General features: G+C 42.1%; 1 protein-coding gene across 1 annotated transcript in view; it reads right to left on the reverse strand.

The window, feature by feature from the left end:
- SPPL2A (signal peptide peptidase like 2A) overlaps positions 1 to 17,581 on the reverse strand; it is a 58,209-nt gene extending 40,628 nt beyond the window's left edge. The window contains exons 1-3 of the mRNA XM_037734666.1: positions 17,399 to 17,581; positions 1,131 to 1,241; positions 480 to 671 (exon numbers count right to left, since the gene is read on the reverse strand). Coding sequence (XP_037590594.1) covers positions 480 to 671; positions 1,131 to 1,241; positions 17,399 to 17,464 — 369 coding nt within the window. The 5' untranslated portion in view covers positions 17,465 to 17,581. The remainder of the gene's footprint in view (positions 1 to 479; positions 672 to 1,130; positions 1,242 to 17,398) is intronic.
- Positions 17,582 to 20,870: the final 3,289 nt, after the last annotated feature.

The raw sequence follows: 20,870 nt of genomic DNA on the forward strand, positions 1-20,870 counted from the left end.
AAAAAAAAAAAAAAAATTATGAAAATTTATTAACTACTGTTTATAGAATAAAATACTAAAATACTATTCCAATAAATATAAATATTATATATTTCTTTAAGTTATAAGACAAAATTTCAGGTATTCTTTCTTAATATTCTGTAAGTTCTCAAAATTGAATCCTTTTAACATGAACTTAAATTGATGAATGCTATCACACATGGCATTTATAATATGATATATATCCTATTATGTAAGCGTAATACACATATGTCTATATATATGCATATATATGTATTTGCTCCTAACAAAGTCTTACCTGTTCTAGGAATAGAAAACCTGCAAAACTTTCCAAGTGAATACCTATGAGGTCTTATTTATTTACAAAGAATCTTGCTATCAGATTACTCAAAACCCAGCCTCTAAACCATATAAAAGACGTTTATTCCATTTCTGTGAAATTTCACATCATAAGCTCAAAATAAGTTATGATTGTTTTTATAACTTACTAGGACACTGTTGTTGACAACTAACATTGCTTTAGCACCTCCTTTCTGTGCAATTCTGGCTTTTTCAAGAAAATGGCAGCTTCCCCATGGCACCACAACTGCTTTGTTCTTTATACCAACAGGAGGAATATCAGAAAGGTTGCATAGTGGTGTGGAGGTCAGATTCATCAAATTAATGGAAGTCTGAAAATAAGAAATGTCTTTTTAACATGATAAAAATCATATTTCATCCTAAATGCATTCAGTTATAAATACTGCATTCAGTTATCAATATTGGTTTAAGACAATATCTTTTAAACTAGAAATATCTAGGCTTAGAATTAAGTATTTAAAATTCTCTATTTTCCTAGAGAGAAAAACACGTGAGAAAAATCAATAAAATTATTATTTATTAACAACCGTATATTATAATGGTTTCATACGATAAAACACAATTATCACTCATTCTCACTTCTTCAATTTTTTTTTTTTTTTTTAATAGAGACAGGGTGTCAGTACATTGCCCAGTTGGTCTTGACCACTTGGTCTCAAACAATCCTCCCATCTTGACCTCCCAAAGTGCTGGGATTACAGGTATTAGTCATTGTACCCAGCCTTCTTCACTATTTTTATGTTTATGAATAGTAACTGTGATTTACTTACTGTATTTTCTAGGGTACTTGGTAGAGCTGTCCAATAAGGGTTATAAAGCATGCAGTAGTCCTTGGATGTGCCATTTCCAGATGCATGCAAGATTGCTTCCTGAGCGGCTGTCTAGAAGACAAACAATAACTTTCAAACCAGCAATGATTTGGCTTTCCAACAACTAAGGATATTAATAAAGCTATTTATATACAGGGTTGATCACATTTCCTTGAGAGGGATAGCCTTCCATGAATTTATTTAATCTTGTTTGAGGAAATAAAAAGGAGGCTTAGGAATATTAAAACTATACATAATTGCCCAGCACACCTTCTTTAAGGAAAATAGGTCACTTTCTTAAGGGAATAACAATTATGACTTGTTATAAGGGTCGTACCCCAGGGAGGAGTCTTGCTATGATGTAACTTCAGTCCTCCCTTGACAGCTGGAAACTTTCCATTCCAGCCTCCTATGAATTACTACTTCATTGTTTGTTTGTTTATTTATTTATTTGAGACTGTGTCTTGCTTTGTCACCCAGACTGTAGTGCAGTGGCACGATCTTGGCTCACTGCAACCTCTACCTCCCAGGTTTAAGCAATTCTCCTGCCTTAGCCTCCTAAGTAGCTGGTACTACAGGTGCATGCCACCACGCCTGGCTAAGTTTTGTATTTTTGGTAGAGACAGGGTTTCACCATGTTGGTCAGTCTAGTTTTGGACTCCAGACTTGCCAAAGTGCTGGGATTACAGGCGTGAGCCACTGCACCCGGCCACTGTTTATATTCTATAAAACGACATGTACTCAAAATCCCTCAATCTGTCTTACCTTCCATATTCTACTAGGAACTAGAGTACAAAGAAAAAAAGTACATTATTATTTCTAAGGGCTATCTTTGGAAGGGAACCAGCTGGAACTTGAAGTAAATTATTCTTGCTCATGTTTTCAACATTCTCCAACTGCCTATTCAAAAAGACCAAACCAGAATTTAAAGTACCGAAAAAGAAAAGCTTTGTCTCATTTCCCACTACCTTACATAGAATTAGATAAGAAAATAAGATGAGAAAAAGAGAAATACAGTTTTCATTCAGCTATATACTTGGTGGCTATAACTGGATTCTGACAGCAGAGCTGAACTAATACGTTACATTCTTACGATATAACAAACTACGTGCTAGGTTACTTTAATACATTTTTCTGATTCAGTGTCCCTGTTTTACAAACAAGGGCTCTGGGACTCAGAAAAGTCACTAACATAACCTACCTAAGGAAGGTCATATAGTAGAATCATTTTCAATTCTAACTATAGAAAGTAATCCTGCAGATAAACAGGAGGGTTTATTTTTGGAAAGAATGTTTCACAAGTGAATTGGGCAATTCTTACTGCATCCAACAAAATAACACATTAACACCATGATTTCCTGCACTAGTGTTGCTGATTTGACGATCTGCTTAAGGTGGTAACTGCAGGATTTCTCCAGTGTAAAGATATGTTTTTCCCTTTTATTTTTGATAAATAACTAATCTATGACACCATGTGAACAGCCCAACAGCTTCTTCTCACCAGGATATTAGCCTCCATGATGATCCTTGCCTAAAAGTAATTTCCCATGTCATACTGAGGATTACAAGATGGTGAATTTTTAAAATATTGTCTTTCCTCCTACCCTTACTGGCTAGTCTCCATTTTTTTTTTTTTCTTGATATGGAGTTTCGCTATTGTTGCCCAGGCTGGTGTGCAATGGCATGATCTCAGTTCACTGCAACCTCTGCCTCCTGGGTTCAAGCGATTCTTCTGTTTTAGCCTGAAGAGTAGCTGGGACTACAGGCGACTGCCACCATGCCCAACTAGTTTTTTTGTATTTTTAGTAGATAGGGGGTTTTGTCATATTGGCCAGGCTGGTCTTGAACTCCTGACAAGTGATCCACCCGCCTCGGCCTCCCAAAGTGCTGGGATTACAGGCATGAGCCACCAAGCCCAGCCGTATGCTTCTTTTTAAAAGAGCTCTATTCTTTCCCCTACCATCTTTTAGTATCAATAGAAATGAATTTATGTTTTAAAAAATTCAGGGTGGTATAATTACAATGATTTGTTTGATATCCAAACTGTCCCAAATTTGGTCATTTAGAGCCTCTTCTAGCTGACCCTTTATACAAGACTCACACCTGTAACACTAGCACTTTGGGAGGCTGAGATGGGTGGATAACCTGAGGTCAGGAGTTCCAGACCAGCCTGGCCGACATGGCGAAACCCCGCCTCTACCAAAAATACAAAAATTAGGCCAGATGAAGTGGCTCATGCCTGTAATCCCAGCACTCTGGGAGGCCATGGCGGGTGGATCACTTGAGGTCAGGAGTTTGAGATCAGCCTGACCAACATGGTGAAACCCCCTTTCTTAAAAACACAAAAATTAGCTGGGTGTGGTGGTGGATGCCTGTAATCCCAGCTACTCAGGAGGCTGAGGCAGGAAAATCACTGGAACCCAGGGAGTGTGCGTTGCAGTGAGCCGAGATCATGCCACTGCACTACAGCCTGGGCGACAGAGTGAGACTCCATCTCAAACAAAACAAAACAAAACAAAACAAAACAAAAAAACCCTTCTTTGGGCACAGTCTTACTCTGAGCAATAAAAAACAAACAAATAAAAAACACACACAAAAAACAAAGACTTCATTCATCTTTGAGGACTTCTTGTTTTTTTTGGCACAAGGTATCCTAGGCTGACTTTGTCCTTTATCTGCTACATATCCAGATCCAGCCATTTTATTAAGCTCCTTGAGGAGAGGAAAGGTACCCAGATCAGGATCTGGGTCCTAACTGTGCATGCTGCTGTTCAAGTAGTATAACCTTTTTAATAAATAATTAGCAGCATCTATCAAAAATTTTAATATATGGGCTGGGCACGGTGGCTCAAGCCTGTAATCCCAGCACTTTGGGAGGCTGAGGCGGGTGGATCACGAGGTCAAGAGATCGAGACCATCCTGGTCAACATGGTGAAACCCCATCTCCACTAAAAATACAAAAAATTAGCTGGGCATGGTGGCGCGTGCCTGTAATCCCAGCTACTCAGGAGGCTGAGGCAGCAGAATTGCCTGAACCCAGGAGGCGGAGGTTGCGGTGAGCCGAGATCGCGCCATTGCACTCCAGCCTGGGTAACAAAAGCGAAACTCCGACTCAAAAAAAAAAAAAAAAAAAAAAAAATTTTAATATATGGAATCCTCTAATTCTTATCTACATATATAGTATGCAAAAGCACGAAAATAAAGGTATAAGTATATTCACTGCAATATTATATGTAATAGCAAAAAAACCCAACCTCCACCAATAAGGTACCTGTTGCATTATGATATGCACAATACACAGCTACTCAAAAGAAAGAGCTAGGTCTATCTCCAGAAACAGAAGATATCTATAAAATAACAAATGAACCAAAAATAAAAGAATAAAATAAAAAATAAAAAAAGAGAGAAAAAAAATAGATGTCCATAGTGAGAAAAGTTTTAGAGTGATATTTATAGTATAATCCTATTTTTATATAATAACCCCTCAAGAAGCCCCTACAATGTAATGTATCTGTACATTTATATGAGCTTGAAGAAAAATGTGGAGAGATACGCAAAGAAGCTATTAAAAGAATATACAGCAAAGTTTGTGAGGGAGCCAGCATGCAGCATGCCCCAACAAGTTAAGCCTTTCCACTACATTTTAAATATCTTCATAGATACTGCATAGCTTCAAAAATTCAGTTTACTATAATAGATATTATGGTACAAAGGTTAGATTAAGAGCATGAGTTTTAAAATGATAATCCAAGGATACAATGCTAGTTTCACCATTTACTGGTTATAAGTGATTTAATCTATCTTAAGTTTCAATATCCTCAGCTTTGAGATAATAATAAACACTCAGACCTCACAGTTATGATAAGGATTAAGTTAGATGATGCAATTGTTAATACGTATTAAGCTCTTAATAAATATATCTAGCACCTTGCCAAGCACTTGTGCAATGTAAAAGAACTACAAAAGATTAATGGTGAGAAGATTAGTGGTTACTTGGGTCCTGGTGGGATGTGGAAATAAGGGGTACAGGTAAAGGGTATGAGTCCCCTTCCTCCCTCCTTCCTTTCTTCGTTCCTTTTTTTTTGGAAAGAGTCTCATGCTGAAGTCCAGGCTGGAGTGCAATGGCATGATCTCGGCTCACTGCAATCTCTACTTCCCGTGTTCAAGGGATTGTCCTGCTTCAACCTCCTGAGTAGCTGGGATTACAGGTGCACACCACCATGCCTGGCTAATTTCTGTATTTTTGGTAGAGATGGGGTTTTGCCATGTTGGCCAAGCTGGTCTTGAACTCCTGACCTCAGGTGATCCACCAGTCTTGGCCTCCCAAAGTGCTGGGATTATAGGTGTGAGCCACCATGCCTGGACTTCTTTCTTTAAGGCTTTTAGAGCAGTTTTAGGCTCACGGCAAAATTAAGCAGAGAATACAGAGTTTCAATATATCCTCTTATCCTACACATGTGTAGCCTCTCCAACTATCAATATCCCAAAGCCAAGTGGTACATTTGTTATAACCGATGAACCTCCATTGACACATCATTATCATCCAAAGCCCACAGTTTCCTTTAAGGTTCATTTGGTGTTGTACATCTTATGGGTTTTGGTAAGTGTACAATGACACATGTCCATCATTACAGCATCGTAATAAACAGTTTCACTCCCCTAAAATTCCTGAGTGTGCCACCTATTGAGTTTCTTTTGCTGATGATGAAAATTTTATAAAATTGGCTGTGGCGATAGTTGATATTGCATGTATCTGTGTATATACTTATTGACCTGTACACTTTAAATGGATAGATTGTTTGGTATGCAAATTATATGTCAATAAAGCTGCTGAAAAAGAACACAAAACAAGAAAGTGGCCGGTCGAGGTGGCTCACGCCTATAATCCCACCACTTTGGGAGGCCGAGGCGGGCGAATCATGAGGTCAGGATTTCAAGACCAGCCTGGCCAGTATGGTGAAACCTTATCTTAAAAAAAAAAAAAATTAGCAAAACAAGAAAGTAAAGTCTTACTGGGGAGGTTAAAAGCAAACCTGAAACAGATAATCATGAACAGGATGTAATTAAAGTCAAAGACTTCCTAGGGAAAACTTTAATAGTTCTTAAGGTATTAAAAATGCAAATCTGGATCGGCATGGTAGCTCATGCCTCTAATCCCAACCCTTTGGGAGGGTGATGCAGGAGGGCCACTTGAGGCCAAGAGTTCGAGACCAGTCTGGGCAATACGGAGAGACCGTTTCTTCAAAATAAATAAACAAATAAATTGCTGGTTGTAATGGTGTGTACCTATAGTCCCAGCTACTCTAGAGGCTGAGGTGAAAGGATTGCTTGAGCCTTTGAGGTTGAGGCTGAAGGGACCCATGACCATGCCACTGCACTCCAGCCTAGGTGACAGAAAGAGACCCTGTCTCATTAAAAAAAAAAAAAAAAAAGCAATTCTCGGGCCCCATTCCAGACCTACTGAATCAGAAGTTCTGGCCAATTTATGTTTTAACAAGCTTTTCTGGAGATTCTGATTTCAGTTAAAGTTTGAGAACCACTGCTATTGGAGCAGTACTTACAGGAGAAAAGATCTCACCATGGTGCTCAGGCTGGTCTAAACTCCTGGCCTCAAGTGATCCTCCCACCTCAGCCTCTCAAAGTGCTGGGATTACAGGTATGAGCCACCATGCTTGGCCTGATATTCTGCATTTGTAATAAGCTCCTAGGTGATGCTGATGCTGCTGGTCAATGGACCACACCTTGAGTAACAAAGCTATAAAAGAACAGAACAGTGGAAACCACAGTGCTGTGTCAATTAAGTTGGGAAGCATATAGAAAATGGGCTTGAAAGTTAGTGTCTGTTGAAAACATTACGAGTGCCAAATTAGGTGGTCCACTCATGCTAGTATTATATCATTTGATAAAGGCCCTTTCTTTTCACCTTCCAAGTTAGAGAGATGCTCCAGAATGTCTGAATTTTTCTTTCTTTTTTTCTTTTTTTTTTTTTTTTTTAAGAGATGGGGTTTCTCCATGTAGGCCAGGCTGGTCTCGAACTCCTGACCTCCGGTGACCTGCCCACCTCGGCCTCCCAAAGTGCTGGGATTACAAGCATGAGCCACCGAGCCTGGCTTGAATTTTTCTTTGTAATCAACTGTGGTCTGGTCTTCTATGACTTCATTAAAAATCTTAAAAAAAAAATTATTTTAGTAAAAAGCTTAGTATCAAAAGCTAAAAGAAGCTGGGCATGGTAGCTCATGCCTGGAATCCTAACACATTGGGAAGCTGAGGTGGGAAGATTGCTTGAGGCCAGGATTTGAGGTGAGCCTGGGCAACATAGTCAGATACCATTCTCAATCGAAAAAAACTGTTTAAGGGGTAGAAGGGATTTAGAAATAACATAATCTAGTCTGTTCATCTTATAGATTAAACAGACCCAAAATGATCAAAAGGATGAGGTCAGTCGGTCTCAGGGCTAGAACTGAGCTCTCTAAAAGAGATCAGCAGTCTTTGAACTCTGCTCTCACTTCAAGTCCCTTCACACAGCTAGATCCCCAGGCATCTCTTTCTCAGTGCCCAACAATCACACTCCAGTTTTAATAATGAACACATATTTATCTGCATTAGTTGCTAACTCCCTCCGATCTACAATACTGGTGTGAGGTTTCCTACCACTTCTCAGATTCCTCTAATAGCCAATCAGCTTCTCCCTCATCCTAAATTCTTGCCTCATATTCTTCTAAATATTCCTAATTCTAGGACTCCAGGGCTCATGGAACTCCTTTCCTATTACAATTGGTCCTCACTGCTCATCCCAATTCTTCCTTTTACAGGCAAATTCCTTCAGACTGGTCTTCGAATCAAGAGTCCTCCAGGGCCAACATATCAATCTCATAACAGGATCAAATAATATGCTTTATATTCAACGTATTATTTGATCCTTACATACAAGGGAAGCAAGTTTACTAGCCCATACTGTCAAGTTGTACTTCCTTTTCCTCTGACTTTATGAGGTAACTGTTATGGTATTCTAGGATCTCATGAACAATTTTAATCTACTTTGTCCAGATCAACTGACTTCCATTATAGTCCCTATCATTTTCTTTTCAAATTAAAGAATTTTAATGTTTCCAGCCTGGCCAACATGGGGAAACCCCGTCCCTACTAAAAATACAAAAATTAGTCAGGCATGGTGGCAGGTGCCTATAATCCCAGCTACTCGGGAGGCTGAGGCCTGAGAATTGCTTGGACCCAGGAGGTAGAGGTTGCAGTGAGTTGAGATTGTACCACTGCACTCCAGCCTGGGAGACAGAGTGAGACTCTGTCTCAACTTAAAAAAAAAAAAGAAGAATTTTAATGTTTAAATCTATCTTAATGTTGCCTATTCCTCTGATCACTTTTCTACTAAATAGCTTTTAGTATGACAAGTATTAAAAGATTTCTGAAAATCTAAAGCAATGACAACTCTGGCCAGTCACGGTGGCTCACACCTGTAATCCCAGCACTTTGGGAGGGTGAGATGGGCGGATCACCTGAGGTCAGGACTTCGAGACCAGCCTGGCCAACATGGTGAAATCCCATCTCTACTAAAAATATAAAAATTAGCCAGGCGTGGTGGGAGGAGGCTGAGGCAGGAGAATCACTTGAAGCTGGAAGGTAGAGGATGCAGTGAGCCCAGACCATGCCATTGCACTCCAGCCTAGGAAACATGAGCAAAACTCCATCCCTCCAACCCGCCCCCCTCAAAAAAAACCAGGCATGGTGATTCACTCCTGTAATCCCAGCACTTTGGGAGGCCACAGCAGACAGATCATAAGGTCAGAATTTCCACACCAGCCTGACCAATATGGTGAAACCCTGTCTCTACTAAAAATACAAAAATTAGCCAGGCATGGTGGCATGTGCCTGTAGTCCCAGGTACTCAGGAGGCTGAGGTAGAAGAATTGCTTGAACCCAGGAGATGGAGGTTGCAGTGAGCCAAGATCACACCACTGCACTCCAGCCTGGGTGAGAGAGCAAGACTCCATCTCAAAAAAAAAAATCAGATTCTGATCCAGCAGTTCTTATTTGTACCTATTCCTGGCATGATCATGCATTTCTAACAAGCTTTCAGGTGACGCTCTGATGTTGATCCAGAGTACATGGTTATAGACTTCATTATGAATAGTAGTCTTCCAGACAGTACAGGGGTCCTCTTAGGAGTTTTCTCAAGAGATTACAGTCACAATGCATCTGCAGTCTGATGGCACAGACGTTTGTGTTTAGGCAAGCAGTTCTCCCATTCTTCTCCTGAGTTTATTCAGAACTCTTTCATAGATGTGTCACTGGGTCCTACTTTCACCACTTGCCTCCACAGTCTGTCAGTTAAACCTGGTTCGTGTTATTTGTATTGTTTTCCATTAGATATACTTATGTCTATGTCTTCAATTTAAAAAGATAATATGTGAATGTGAGTATAACTCTCTCTCTCTCTCCAATTAACACCTTTGTAATCTTTCTTTATAAAATGTACAAATAGGTGGGGCCTATGGTGGCTCATGCCTGTAATCCCAGCACTTTGGGAGGTCGGAGGTAGGTGGATCACCTGAGGTTGGGAGTTTGAGACCAGGCTGATCAACATGGAGAAACCCTGTCTCTACTAAAAACACAAAATTAGCCAGGCATGGTGGCACATGACTGCAATCCAAGCTACTAGGGAGGCTGAGGTAGGAGAATTGCTAGAACCCAGGAGGTAGACGTTGTGGTGACCGAGATCGTGCCATTGCATTCCAGCCTTCCAGCCTGGGCAATAAGAGCAAAATTCCGTCTCAAAAATAAAATAAAATGTACAAATTAAACTATGCATGCTTCTATTTTTAGATACCAAATATGAGGAAGGCTTGGGGACAAATGTTGTTAATAAACAACTTTTTTTTTAGAATGAGAACTAGCAATTTTTAAAAATCTATATTCTTAAACCGGAATATATAAAGTTACAGTGTAATCACTGTAAATCTAAAGGAGCTACAGTTACCTGTCCTTATACCAAAGCAATGTAAGAGATATCCCTTTCTTTACAAATATCTTTCTTTCTTACACAGGCATCAGTTTTCAGCCAACAGCAACACAATGAAAGAGTTGAAAGGAGCCCCTATAGAAAAGGCAGAGTTGAGATTATCTGAATGACACATGTTCCAAAGTCAGGCCTAAAATCTTTCTGACCATTCACTCTTTCCTCCCTAATAACTTGTATAATCAAGACAACATACATTGTTTCTATTCCTGCTTCCAGTATTCAACATTTGTAGAAAGGATGCCCTGAAAGTGACTATAATTATATTTACAGGGATTATGAATAATTACTTAAATAGTGATTAAGTCGGAGCTAGGGCATCAAATAGGGATTTACAGGGAATCAAAGTCATCTGTGGGCCACGGGAAAAGCATGAACAGAATCATTTCTTTCATCTGGACAATCTGGCAACATAGAATGCACAGGGTCAGGGGTAAAAGGATGTGAGAAGACAAGGCAGCTATTCATTCATTCATTCATCCATTCATTCATTCAATACTCTGTAGTCTGTAAGATATAGGGGAGACAGTAGAGAATAAGTTAGGTAGAGATCCTGCTTCACAGCGCTTATATGCCACTTGTTACCTAGATCCAGCCTTCTTCCTGGTTTTCTCTAAACAATCTTCCTACTTAAAAATATATCTCAAGTTTACAGAATTTATGATTTACATTAGAATTCACAAACTCAAATGCCTACAAGGCCAGGCAAGTAATATAAATGCATAAGTCAGAACAGATTTAAAACAACAGTCCATGGTAAAGCTTGGCAAATTCTGGCCTAAAGGCAATCAACTTTAAAAAAAAATGTTGGCTGGGTGTGGTGGCTCATGCCTGTAATCCCAGCACTTTGGGAGGCCGAGGTGGGTGGATCACCTGGATCACTTGGAGAAACCCTGTCTCTACTAAAAATGTAAAATTAGCCAGCATGCTGCTGCATGCCTGTAACCCCAGGTACTTGGGAGGCTGAGGCAGGAGAATAGCTTGAACTGGGGAGGCAGAGGTTGCAATGAGCCAAGATCACGCCACTGCACTCCAACCTGGGCAACAAGAGCGAAAATCCAACTCAAAAAAAAATAATAAAAATAAAAATTAAAGTTAAAAATAAAAAATTTAATATCTTGAGGGAAGGGCCTATACTTGGAGACTTTATGGTTTGGATTTTCATAAACAGACAAAATTTCAGGTGATTTTTAACAATTGATTGAATATATAATAAGTATATCTATCTATCTATCTATCTACTGACAGGATCTCTGTTACCCAGGCTACGGAACAGTGGCAGGGTCATAGCTCACTGCTGCCTTCAACTCCTATGTGATTCACCTGACCCTCCTGAGTAGCTGGGACTACAGGCATGAGCCACTGTGCCCAGTTAATTTTTAATTTTTTTTTAAAGACAGAGTCTTACTGTATTGCCCAGCCTGGTCTCAAACATCTGGCCTCAAGCAATTCTCCTGCCTCAGCTTCCCAAAGTGCTGGGATTACAAGCATGAGCCACCATGCCTGGCCAACGTTTCCTATTTTTAAGCCTCATAAATAAAGTTAACAAATTTATCCTATCAGTCTTGTGGCCCATTACTGATCAGAAAAAAATTATTGGCTGTGTACAGTGACTCACACCTGTAATTCTAGCACTTTGAGAGGCTGAGGGGGAAGGACTGTTTGAGCCCTGGAGTTTAAGACCAGCCTGGGCAACATAGCAAGATTCTATCTCTATTAAAATATACATATTTACATTACATTAATCAGAAAAAAAAATTACGGCACAATTTAGTGGAAAGATACCAAAAGACCTTAGTTCTAGTCATATTTTTCATGACTTTCCATATGATCTAGGATAAGTCATAATTTTCCTGAATCTTCTTAGGATTTTTTGAGTTTCAAAGGAGATTATAGGTGTTGCATTTTGGGAAAGAGATATATGGCCATCAGTGGCTTAGAAAAGAGTCAACGGGATGTGGAAATTCACAGACAGCTCAGAGGCAAGGTAAAAGAAAAATTCTGAAGAACCTCAAAGTTAAAAAGAGCAAGGTAATAAACCTAGAATGTCTTTGTCACCTCAGGCTTCATAACAAAGTACCACAACTGGGTGGTTTAAACAACAGAATTTTATTTTCTCAAAACAACAGAAATTTATTTTCTCACAGTTCTGGACCAAGGTGCCAGGTGGGCCAGTTTCTAGTGAAGGCTCTCTTCCTGAATTATAGTTACCTTCTCACTGTGTCCGTACATCGCAAAGAGAGAGAAAGCTCTCTGATATCTTCCTCTTCTTCTTTTTTGTTTTTCAAGACAGAGTCTTGCTCTGTTGCCCAGGCTGGAATGCAGAGGCACAATCTCAGCTCACTGCAATCTCTGCCTCCCAGGTTCAAGTGATTGTCCTGCCTCAGCCTCCCGAGTAGCTGGGATTATAGGCACCCGCCACTATGCCTGGCTAATTTTCGTATTTTCAGTAGAGACAAGGTTTCACCATGTTGGCCAGGCTGGTCTCAAACTCCTGATCCCATGATCCACCTGCCTTGGCCTCCCAAAGTGCTGGGAATACAGGCATGAGCCACCGCACCCAGCCTGATGTCTTTTCTTAAAAGGGTACTAATCCTATCATGAGGGTCCCATCTTAATTACCTCATTTAAACCTAATGATCTCTTGAAGGACCCATCTCCAAATACCAATACTTTGGGGGTTATGGCTTCACCATATGAATTTGGGGTGGGGCTGTCAGGGGTGGGGGGACACAATTCATTCCATAGCACAGCAGCTCAGCAGATTTCTGACTACCTGGGTAGCAGAACATACCTACTTTCCGCTGGAGGTTGAGAGAAGAGAGCAGAAGAGAAAGAACTGAAGATTCTTTGAGTTGGTGTAGTATACAAAAGGAATGCAAATTTTCAGCAACAGATTTTTCTACTGGGGATCCTGATTATCATTTCATTGTATCAAGTTCAAGATGCAACTATATTCTACTTCACATTCTTTGAAGGAAAAAAAATCAACAAAACTGTGTGTGTGTGTGTGTGTGTGTGTGTGTGTGTGTGTGTGTGTTTTAAGACAAACACAGTCTTCTCTGTCACCCAGGTTGGAATACAGTGGCATGATCATAGCTCACTGCAGCCTCAAACTCCTGGGCTTAAGTGATCCTCCTACCTCAGCCTCCCAAGTAGCTGGGAACAGAGACATAAATCACCATGCTCAGCTAATTTTTAATTTTTTTGTAGAGGTGGGGTCTTGCTATGTTGACCAAGCTGGTTTCAAACTCCTGACCTCAAGCAATCCTCTCACCTCAGCCTCTCAAACAGAACTTTCATAAAGACACTGTGAGGAGCCGGGTGTGGTGGCTCACACCTGTAATCCCAGCAAGTTGGAAGGCTGAGGCAGGCAGATCATGAGGTCAGGAGTTCAAGACTAGCCTGGCCAAAATGGTGAAATCCCATCTCTATTAAAAATACATGTAATCCCAGCACTTTGGGAGGCTGAGGCGGGTGGATCACAAGGTCAAGAGATCGAGACCATCCTGGTCAACATAGTGAAACCCCGTCTCTACTAAAAATACAAAAAATCAGCTGGGCATGGTGGGGCGTGCCTGTAATCCCAGCTACTCAGGAGGCTGAGGCAGGAGAATTGCCTGAACCCAGGAGGCGGAAGTTGCGGTGAGCCGAGATCGCGCCATTGCACTCCAGCCTGGGTAACAAGAGCGAAACTCCGTCTCAGAAAAAAAAAATACAAAAAGTAGCCAGGCATGGTGGCAGGCATCTGTAGTTCTAGCTACTTGGGAGGCTGAGGCAGGAAAATCGCTTGAGCCTGGGAGGCAGAGGTTGCAGTGAGCTCAGGTCGTGCCACTGCACTCTGGCCTGGGTGACAGAGTGAGACTCCACTCAAAAAAAAAAAAACCAAAAAAAAAAAAACACTGTGAGGAAGACTCAGGATTCTTCAGAGAACTTTGGAGCAATTTAGAAAGACAGAGCTGCCAGGCACGGTGGCTCATGCCTATAATCCCAGCATTCTGGGAGGCCAAGGCAGCAGATCACCTGAGGCAGGGCGTTGAGACCAGCCTGACCAACATGGAAAAACCTCATTTCTACTAAAAACACAAAATTAGCCGGGTGTGGTGGCGCATGCCTGTAATCCCAGCTACTCAGGAGGCTGAGGCAGGAGAATGGCTTGAACCTGGGAGGTGGAGGTTGAGGTGAGCAGAGATCTCATAATTGCACTCTAACTTGGGCAACAAGAGTGAAACTCAATTTCAAAATAAATTAATAAATAATAATAAAATAAAAATAAATTAAAAAGAGCCAGAATAAACATCATCCATTTTCTTTGAAGCAGAATCCCATGACTGGATCCACACTGTGAAATAAAGGTCTGACCACTGGGGCTCAGGACCAGGGTTAAACTGGGGAAGGAGAGGTGTAAAATGTAGTTATGATAGTCAGGCATGGTGGCTCACGCCTGTTATCCCAGCACTAGGCAGACAGATCACCTGAGGTCAGGAATTTCGAGACCAGCCTGGGCAACATAGTAAAACCCCATCTCTACTAAAAGTACAAAAATTAGCCAGATGTGGTAGCGGGCACCTGAAATCCTAGGTACTTGGGAGGCTGAGGTAGGAGAATCACTTGAACCCGGGAGGCGGAGGTTGCAGTGGGCCGAGATTGCCTCATTGCACTCCAGACTGGGCGACACAGCGAGACTCTGCCTCAGAAATAAATAAATAAATAAAACTTAATTATGGCAAGGTCAAGACACAGTTAACTACCTGCTAGGCATTCATTTTATTTCTAGACCCAATGGATTTAAAAAATATTAAAACAGCCAGACGTGCTGTAGCTTGGGTTCAAAATACACAGAGAGGTCACGCTGATGTGAAGATGACCATAATGAGGAGAGTAGGCTAAATGATCTTTAAGAGCCTTTCCAATAATAATTCCCCTGCCTCTTCCACATGGATGTGCCAGTGGTTTCTGAAGACTATGTGCAACTTCTATTATAGATGAGGATGTTGGCCCTGTTATTACATGACTAAGGAGAAGTAGTGCCAGTTTCAAGAGCCCAGAGAGGAGAAATGAAATGACTGAGCTAGCATCACTAATCAGATGAACTCAGAAAGGCTACCTGGGGCTATAAAATTAGGGAAGAGGAATAAACAAAGGGCTTCAGGGAGAAAACGGTAAAAGACTTCAGAGTTGGAGGAAAGGAACTAGGTATCCAGAAAGGAGAAAAGAGAGCTCCAGCTGAGGAAAAGGAAACCAGATCTGCTCAAGTTCTCAAAACATTAAAGGAATGAGAAAGACCACCTCTAGAAATTAAAGGAGGGAGGAATCAAGAAGAAAACAAATCCATAAAGAAATCAACAAGAAATAGAAAAATCAGTGATACCAGCTGGTATCGAAAAAAGATCCTTACAATTTAAACAGATCTTGTCAGTTTACTCAGTCATCAGGACAGTATCTACCATATAATAAGATGTATACCAAATATCTGCAGAGTAGAAGAACGTTACTTAATCCCCACAACAACCCTAGGACCGAGAAGTATACAACCCGAGATTACCATGGTGAGGTACAGCAAAGTACAAAGGTGCAATATAAAAAGCCTAAAATCCAGAATGTGGGACACAGCCTAGATAAACTTTAGGACAGGGATGATCTTTAGATTTGTGAAGGCTGTGAAATAATATGACAAGTCTACTTAAGTAGAGTTTTCTATTGAGAGGGCTCAGGGATTTTAAGAAGAATTTCAATGTGAGTTTATGAGGAACTGATGTACTACTAAGCTATTAATTTATGTTGAGAAACGATTAGTATGAATGTGATATATTATTCATTCTTTTTAATATTCATTCTTAAAATCAGCTCAAGAGATTCAAATGAAAATGAGCACAAAAACACTTTGGGAAGTTTTATATCTAGGTTATAGTTTTGCATACATCTACATAGTATCTGAATATCTTCTGGACATTAAGTATTATATGTCTGTATTACACAGTAAACACCTTTAAAAACTCAGACTAACACTGCTATTTTGTTGCTCTTTTTATATCATACTCCCCTCCCCCAGCAATTTTTAGACACATTCTCTCAGGTTTCTCATGTTGCCTATCAAAGTTATGAATACACCTAAAGGCACTTATTTTTTGGCTTAGATTTTGGTTTTTCAATAAATATTAAAGACACTTTTGTATTGCATATATTCATTAATACTAACCCTTCAAACTGGAGAGTCCGCAAAACATTTTCTTTCAAAGAAATCACACATTCTAATAGAACAAAACAGGCTTACACTATACCAATTGTGTATAAGTAACATACATAAGTTTCCAAACTGAAACTCTCTAAGTGAAAGTTACTAGAAACAAAAACTGAAACACCAGGTTCCTGACAACCCCCCCCAACACTGATGCTCAAATTACTTGAGGCCGAATTTTAAAACACTATTACTTCTCTGTAATTATGAAAACAAACCTATGAACACGTATTTGTTACTTATATTTAACCGATCCTCCCCACCCAACCCTTTATATTAGGCAGAAAACTGAAAACAACTAAAGGCATTACATTTTGGTGTCTTTTAAAACACTGTAAATTACTGCTATTACAAAACAACCCTCCCCGGCTGCCCCCACAAAAAAACCCTCATAACAGAATCAAATGAGCCCTAAGGCGAAGCAGGAACTATAGTGTGGGAAGGAATATTTAAAAAGACATCTGTGTCTTTAATTTATTGCAATTAAAGTGCAGTCCTCGAACCGCTAAACACCCTGGCTTCTTGTATAATTTTTTTTTTCTTCCCAGGGGTATGAAGCGGTAAGGAAGGCTTAGACAATAAAATCCAGAGGTCAATTTAAAACACGCTGGGACAGGGAGAAACTATTGAGAAGTACCAAGGTCAATGTAATCTAAGGGGCTCCTCTATCTTTTTGGCGTAGGTATTTCGCTGGACTTCAACCGTCGGGAACAGAGTTGGAGGGAAGAAAGTTGGGGGAAAGCGGGGAGAAAGGGGAAGCTGGAAAGAAAGAGGTGAGTAATGGGAAGGAGAGGAGAGGAAAGGGGAGCGCAAGAGCTGGCCGAGTAGGAGCGGGCAGAGGGGAGGCCGGGCGGGGGGCCGGGCGGGGGCCCGGGGTGGGGAGAAGGGGAAGGGAGCCCCGGGCCTGGCCCCGGCCCCGCCCAGCCCCTGGGAGGCCTGCGCGCCCTCCCGCCCCCTTACCAGCGGGAGCAGGAAGCCCAACAGCAGTGCGGCCGCGGTAGCGGGCAGCCGCCACTGCGGCCCCATCGGGCTGGTGGGAGCCAGGTGGGGCGGCACGGCGCGGCTCACTCGTAGGGGTACGCTCGGGGTCCCGACGCTAAGCTGCCTCCGTGGCCGGACCGGACCGGACAGGGGCTGACTGGGCTAGGATGGGACCGCTGCTGCTGCAGGGGCCGCCACGGCAGCGCCGACTTCCTCTTCCGGCCCCGCCCGTAAGATGCGGAAACCCCCGCGCGGGGCTTGAAGAGTCCCCGCGCTCTCCCGGCGTCCGGGCGTCCTGGCGCTGCGAGGCCACCGGCTGCGGGCCTGGGCCTGTCGCTTTCCGGCTGCCTGATTTTAACTCACGCCGAAGCCTTGCGGGAGAAGGGATTTCTCGAGGCCTGCTTCTCAAGGCTTGGAAGCGTCTGAGCGTCTGCTGGGTTCCCCAGTAACCACCGTAGTGTTGCATGGAGCCAGAAATCTAAGGGTCACCCTAATTCATCTGCCTGTCATTTGATCCTGGCCATTCTAACTCACCGCATAACCCAAATCCATCCAGTTTCTCTAGAACTGCCACCACTCTATCCAGGCCACCAACGTCTCCTACAAATGGGCCTCAGTTTCTGAACAGCCCAGTGGCCACGTAGCAGTACCAGAGTGATCTTTCAAAACATATAAATCAGATCGTGTCACTCTCCAGTCGTGTCACACTTGGAATAAAATCAAAACTCTACTCTGGCCTGCAAAGTTAAATGTGGCCCCTGCCTTCCTGTCTTTCCATCTTCACTACTTTCCCACACGTTAAGACGGACGGACCTTTGGCCCTTCCGGCCTTTGCTCTGGTAGTCTTCCCTACTGAAGTGCTCTGCTCTCCAAAACTCAGAATACCTGCCTTCATGTATCAGCTTCAATGCTGCTTCCCAGACAGGACTTACTGACATACCCAATCTAAAGCACCTGAGCAGTCACTTTCCTTCTCCCTCCCTCCCTCTCTCCCTTCCTTTTCTTCCTTTCTTCCCCCCTTCCTTCCTTCCTTCTTTTGTGAGATGGAGTTTCCCTCTTGTTGCCCAGGCTGGAGTGCAATGGCACGATCTCAGCTCACCGCAACTTCCGCCTCCTGGGTTCAAGTGATTCTCCTGCCTGAGCCTCCCGAGTAGCCTGGATTACGGGCATGCACCACCATGCCTGGCTAATTTTGTATTTTTAGTAGAGACAGGGTTTCTCCATGTTGGTCAAGCTGGTCTTGAACTCCCGTCCTCAGGTGATGTGCCCACCTTGGCCTCCCAAAGTGCTAAGATTATACGTGTAAGCCACTGTGCCCAGCCTGTTCAGTCACTTTCGTATCATGGTTTATTTAAATTTTCTGCATAGCACTTTTCATTCTATGTATAGGCTCATTTATTTATATCACCTCCTCTTGATAGCAAAGAGTGTCTTTGCTTTGTTCACTGCTATACCCTTTATATCTACAGCATTTGGCATATAGTAGGTCCTCAGATATTTGTTGGATGAATATTTAATATCAAATGCTGAATAGGACAGTGTCCCTACCACACCACAGCTCATAGTTTAGCAAGGGACACAGACGTGTGAGCAAACACAGTTCAGGGTGCCTCTTGTTTGCACAAGATATTATGGAAATATCAAAAGGAGGTATAAAAGGGGTGCCAGGAAAAACACCAGCCTGAGCTGAGTCTAGGTCAGTTAATTTTAGCAAGGCAAAGGGTAGAAGAAGGGGGACACTTCCAGGAAGAGTGAGCCATTAGTGTCAAAGCCAAAGGTGGCATTGAAGGAACTGCAAAACTTGGCCTTGGCTGAAGTTATGAGTGATGAAAGATGACATGTGAGAAGAGGTCAGAGGCCAAATCACAAATACATTGGGACTGTTTGTGATTTTGGGTTTTGTCATGCCAGGGGTAAAGAACAAATGAATAATAAACAGGGCAATGACATACACTTTCTGTTTTAGAAAGCTCTCTATGGTGGCTGGTAGGGCGGCAGACGTGTTGAAACAGGGCAAGAAGTGGAATCCAGGAGACCTGTTAGACCATCTACAGTAACAACCCAGGGACAGTGAGGACTTGAACTATGGCAGAAGAAATGGGGAGGAGGACATGGATCTAAAAGATTGGTAGAAGAATTTGGTGATTGAGAAGACATGGAGATAAAGGGAGAGGTACGTCCCAGTGTCTTGCCCTGGGCTATTTATTGAGTTGGGTGTCACAGGTGAAGGAGGTCAAGTTGATAGGACAAATGAGGGAGGAGAAATACTTTTGGATGTGAGTCTGAAATGCTTGTAGGATATCCACATGCAAATAACTGTTGATTGATGGCTATGTGGGTTGGTCTGAAGCTTAGGGGCACAGTGAGGCCAGAACTGCCTCATTTGCTGCCTGTCAATTCTGAACTCTTTTCATACCTTCAAGTTGCCCACAGCAAGCCAGATCACCCCAGCACCCCGCCTTTGTTTTTTGAGATGGAGTTTCGCTCCTGTTGTCCAGGCTGGAGTGCAGTGGTGCAACTGTACCCGACCCGGGTTCCCCTTTTATAGAACAGCTGTGATAGACTAGATGATTTCATCTCTAAATATTGCCTTCTGCTTCTCGTATCCCTTTGCCTAGTGAATCGCCAAATTGGCTCCTGGGCTGTTGGAAAAGCTCTAGTTTTTGTTTGTTTTTATTTTTCGAGACAGGGTCTCACTCTGTGGCCCAGACTGAAGTGCAGTGGCATGATCTCAGCTCACTGCAGCCTCAACATCCCAGCTCAGGTAATTCTCTTACCTTAGCCTCATGGGTAGCTGAGACTACAGGCATGCGCCAACACGACTGGCTAATTCTGGTATTTTTTTGTAGAGATGAGGTTTCGCTGTGTTACCCAGGCTGGTCTCGAACTCCTGAGCTCAGGTGATCTGCCTACCTCCCAAAGTTCTGGAACTTGTGAAAGGAAAATAAGTCTTGGGACCCCAAAATCACTAAGCCAAAGGGAAAAGTCAAGTAGGGGAACTGCTTAGTGCAAACCTGCCTCCCATTGTATTCCTTAATAAAAGATAGCTACCAAGATAAAGAGCTATATACCTCCTTCAGAAGGAGTTTCCTTGTGGACAAAGGACAGACAGAACTCAAAGTCATCCCTTTGCTCACTGAGGTAAATGCGTATCTGATTGTTTCCTTTGGAAAGGCTAATCAGAAACTCAGAAGAATATAACCATTTTTCTCTTGCCTACATATGACCTGGAAGCCTTCTCCCTGCTTCGAGTTGTCCGCCTTTGCCTTTCCAGATGGAACCAATGTACATCTTACATATTGATTGATGTCTCATGTCTCCCTAAAATGTATAAAAACCAAGCTGTGCCCCGACCACCTTGGGCACATGTCGTGAGGACCTCCTGAGGCTGTGTCACAGGCGCATGTCCTTAACTTTGGCAAAATTAACTTCCTAAATTGACTGAGACCTA

This window comes from Cebus imitator, unplaced genomic scaffold (genome assembly GCF_001604975.1).
Source record: "Cebus imitator isolate Cc_AM_T3 unplaced genomic scaffold, Cebus_imitator-1.0 Scaffold651, whole genome shotgun sequence".
Classification (NCBI taxonomy): domain Eukaryota; kingdom Metazoa; phylum Chordata; class Mammalia; order Primates; family Cebidae; genus Cebus; species Cebus imitator.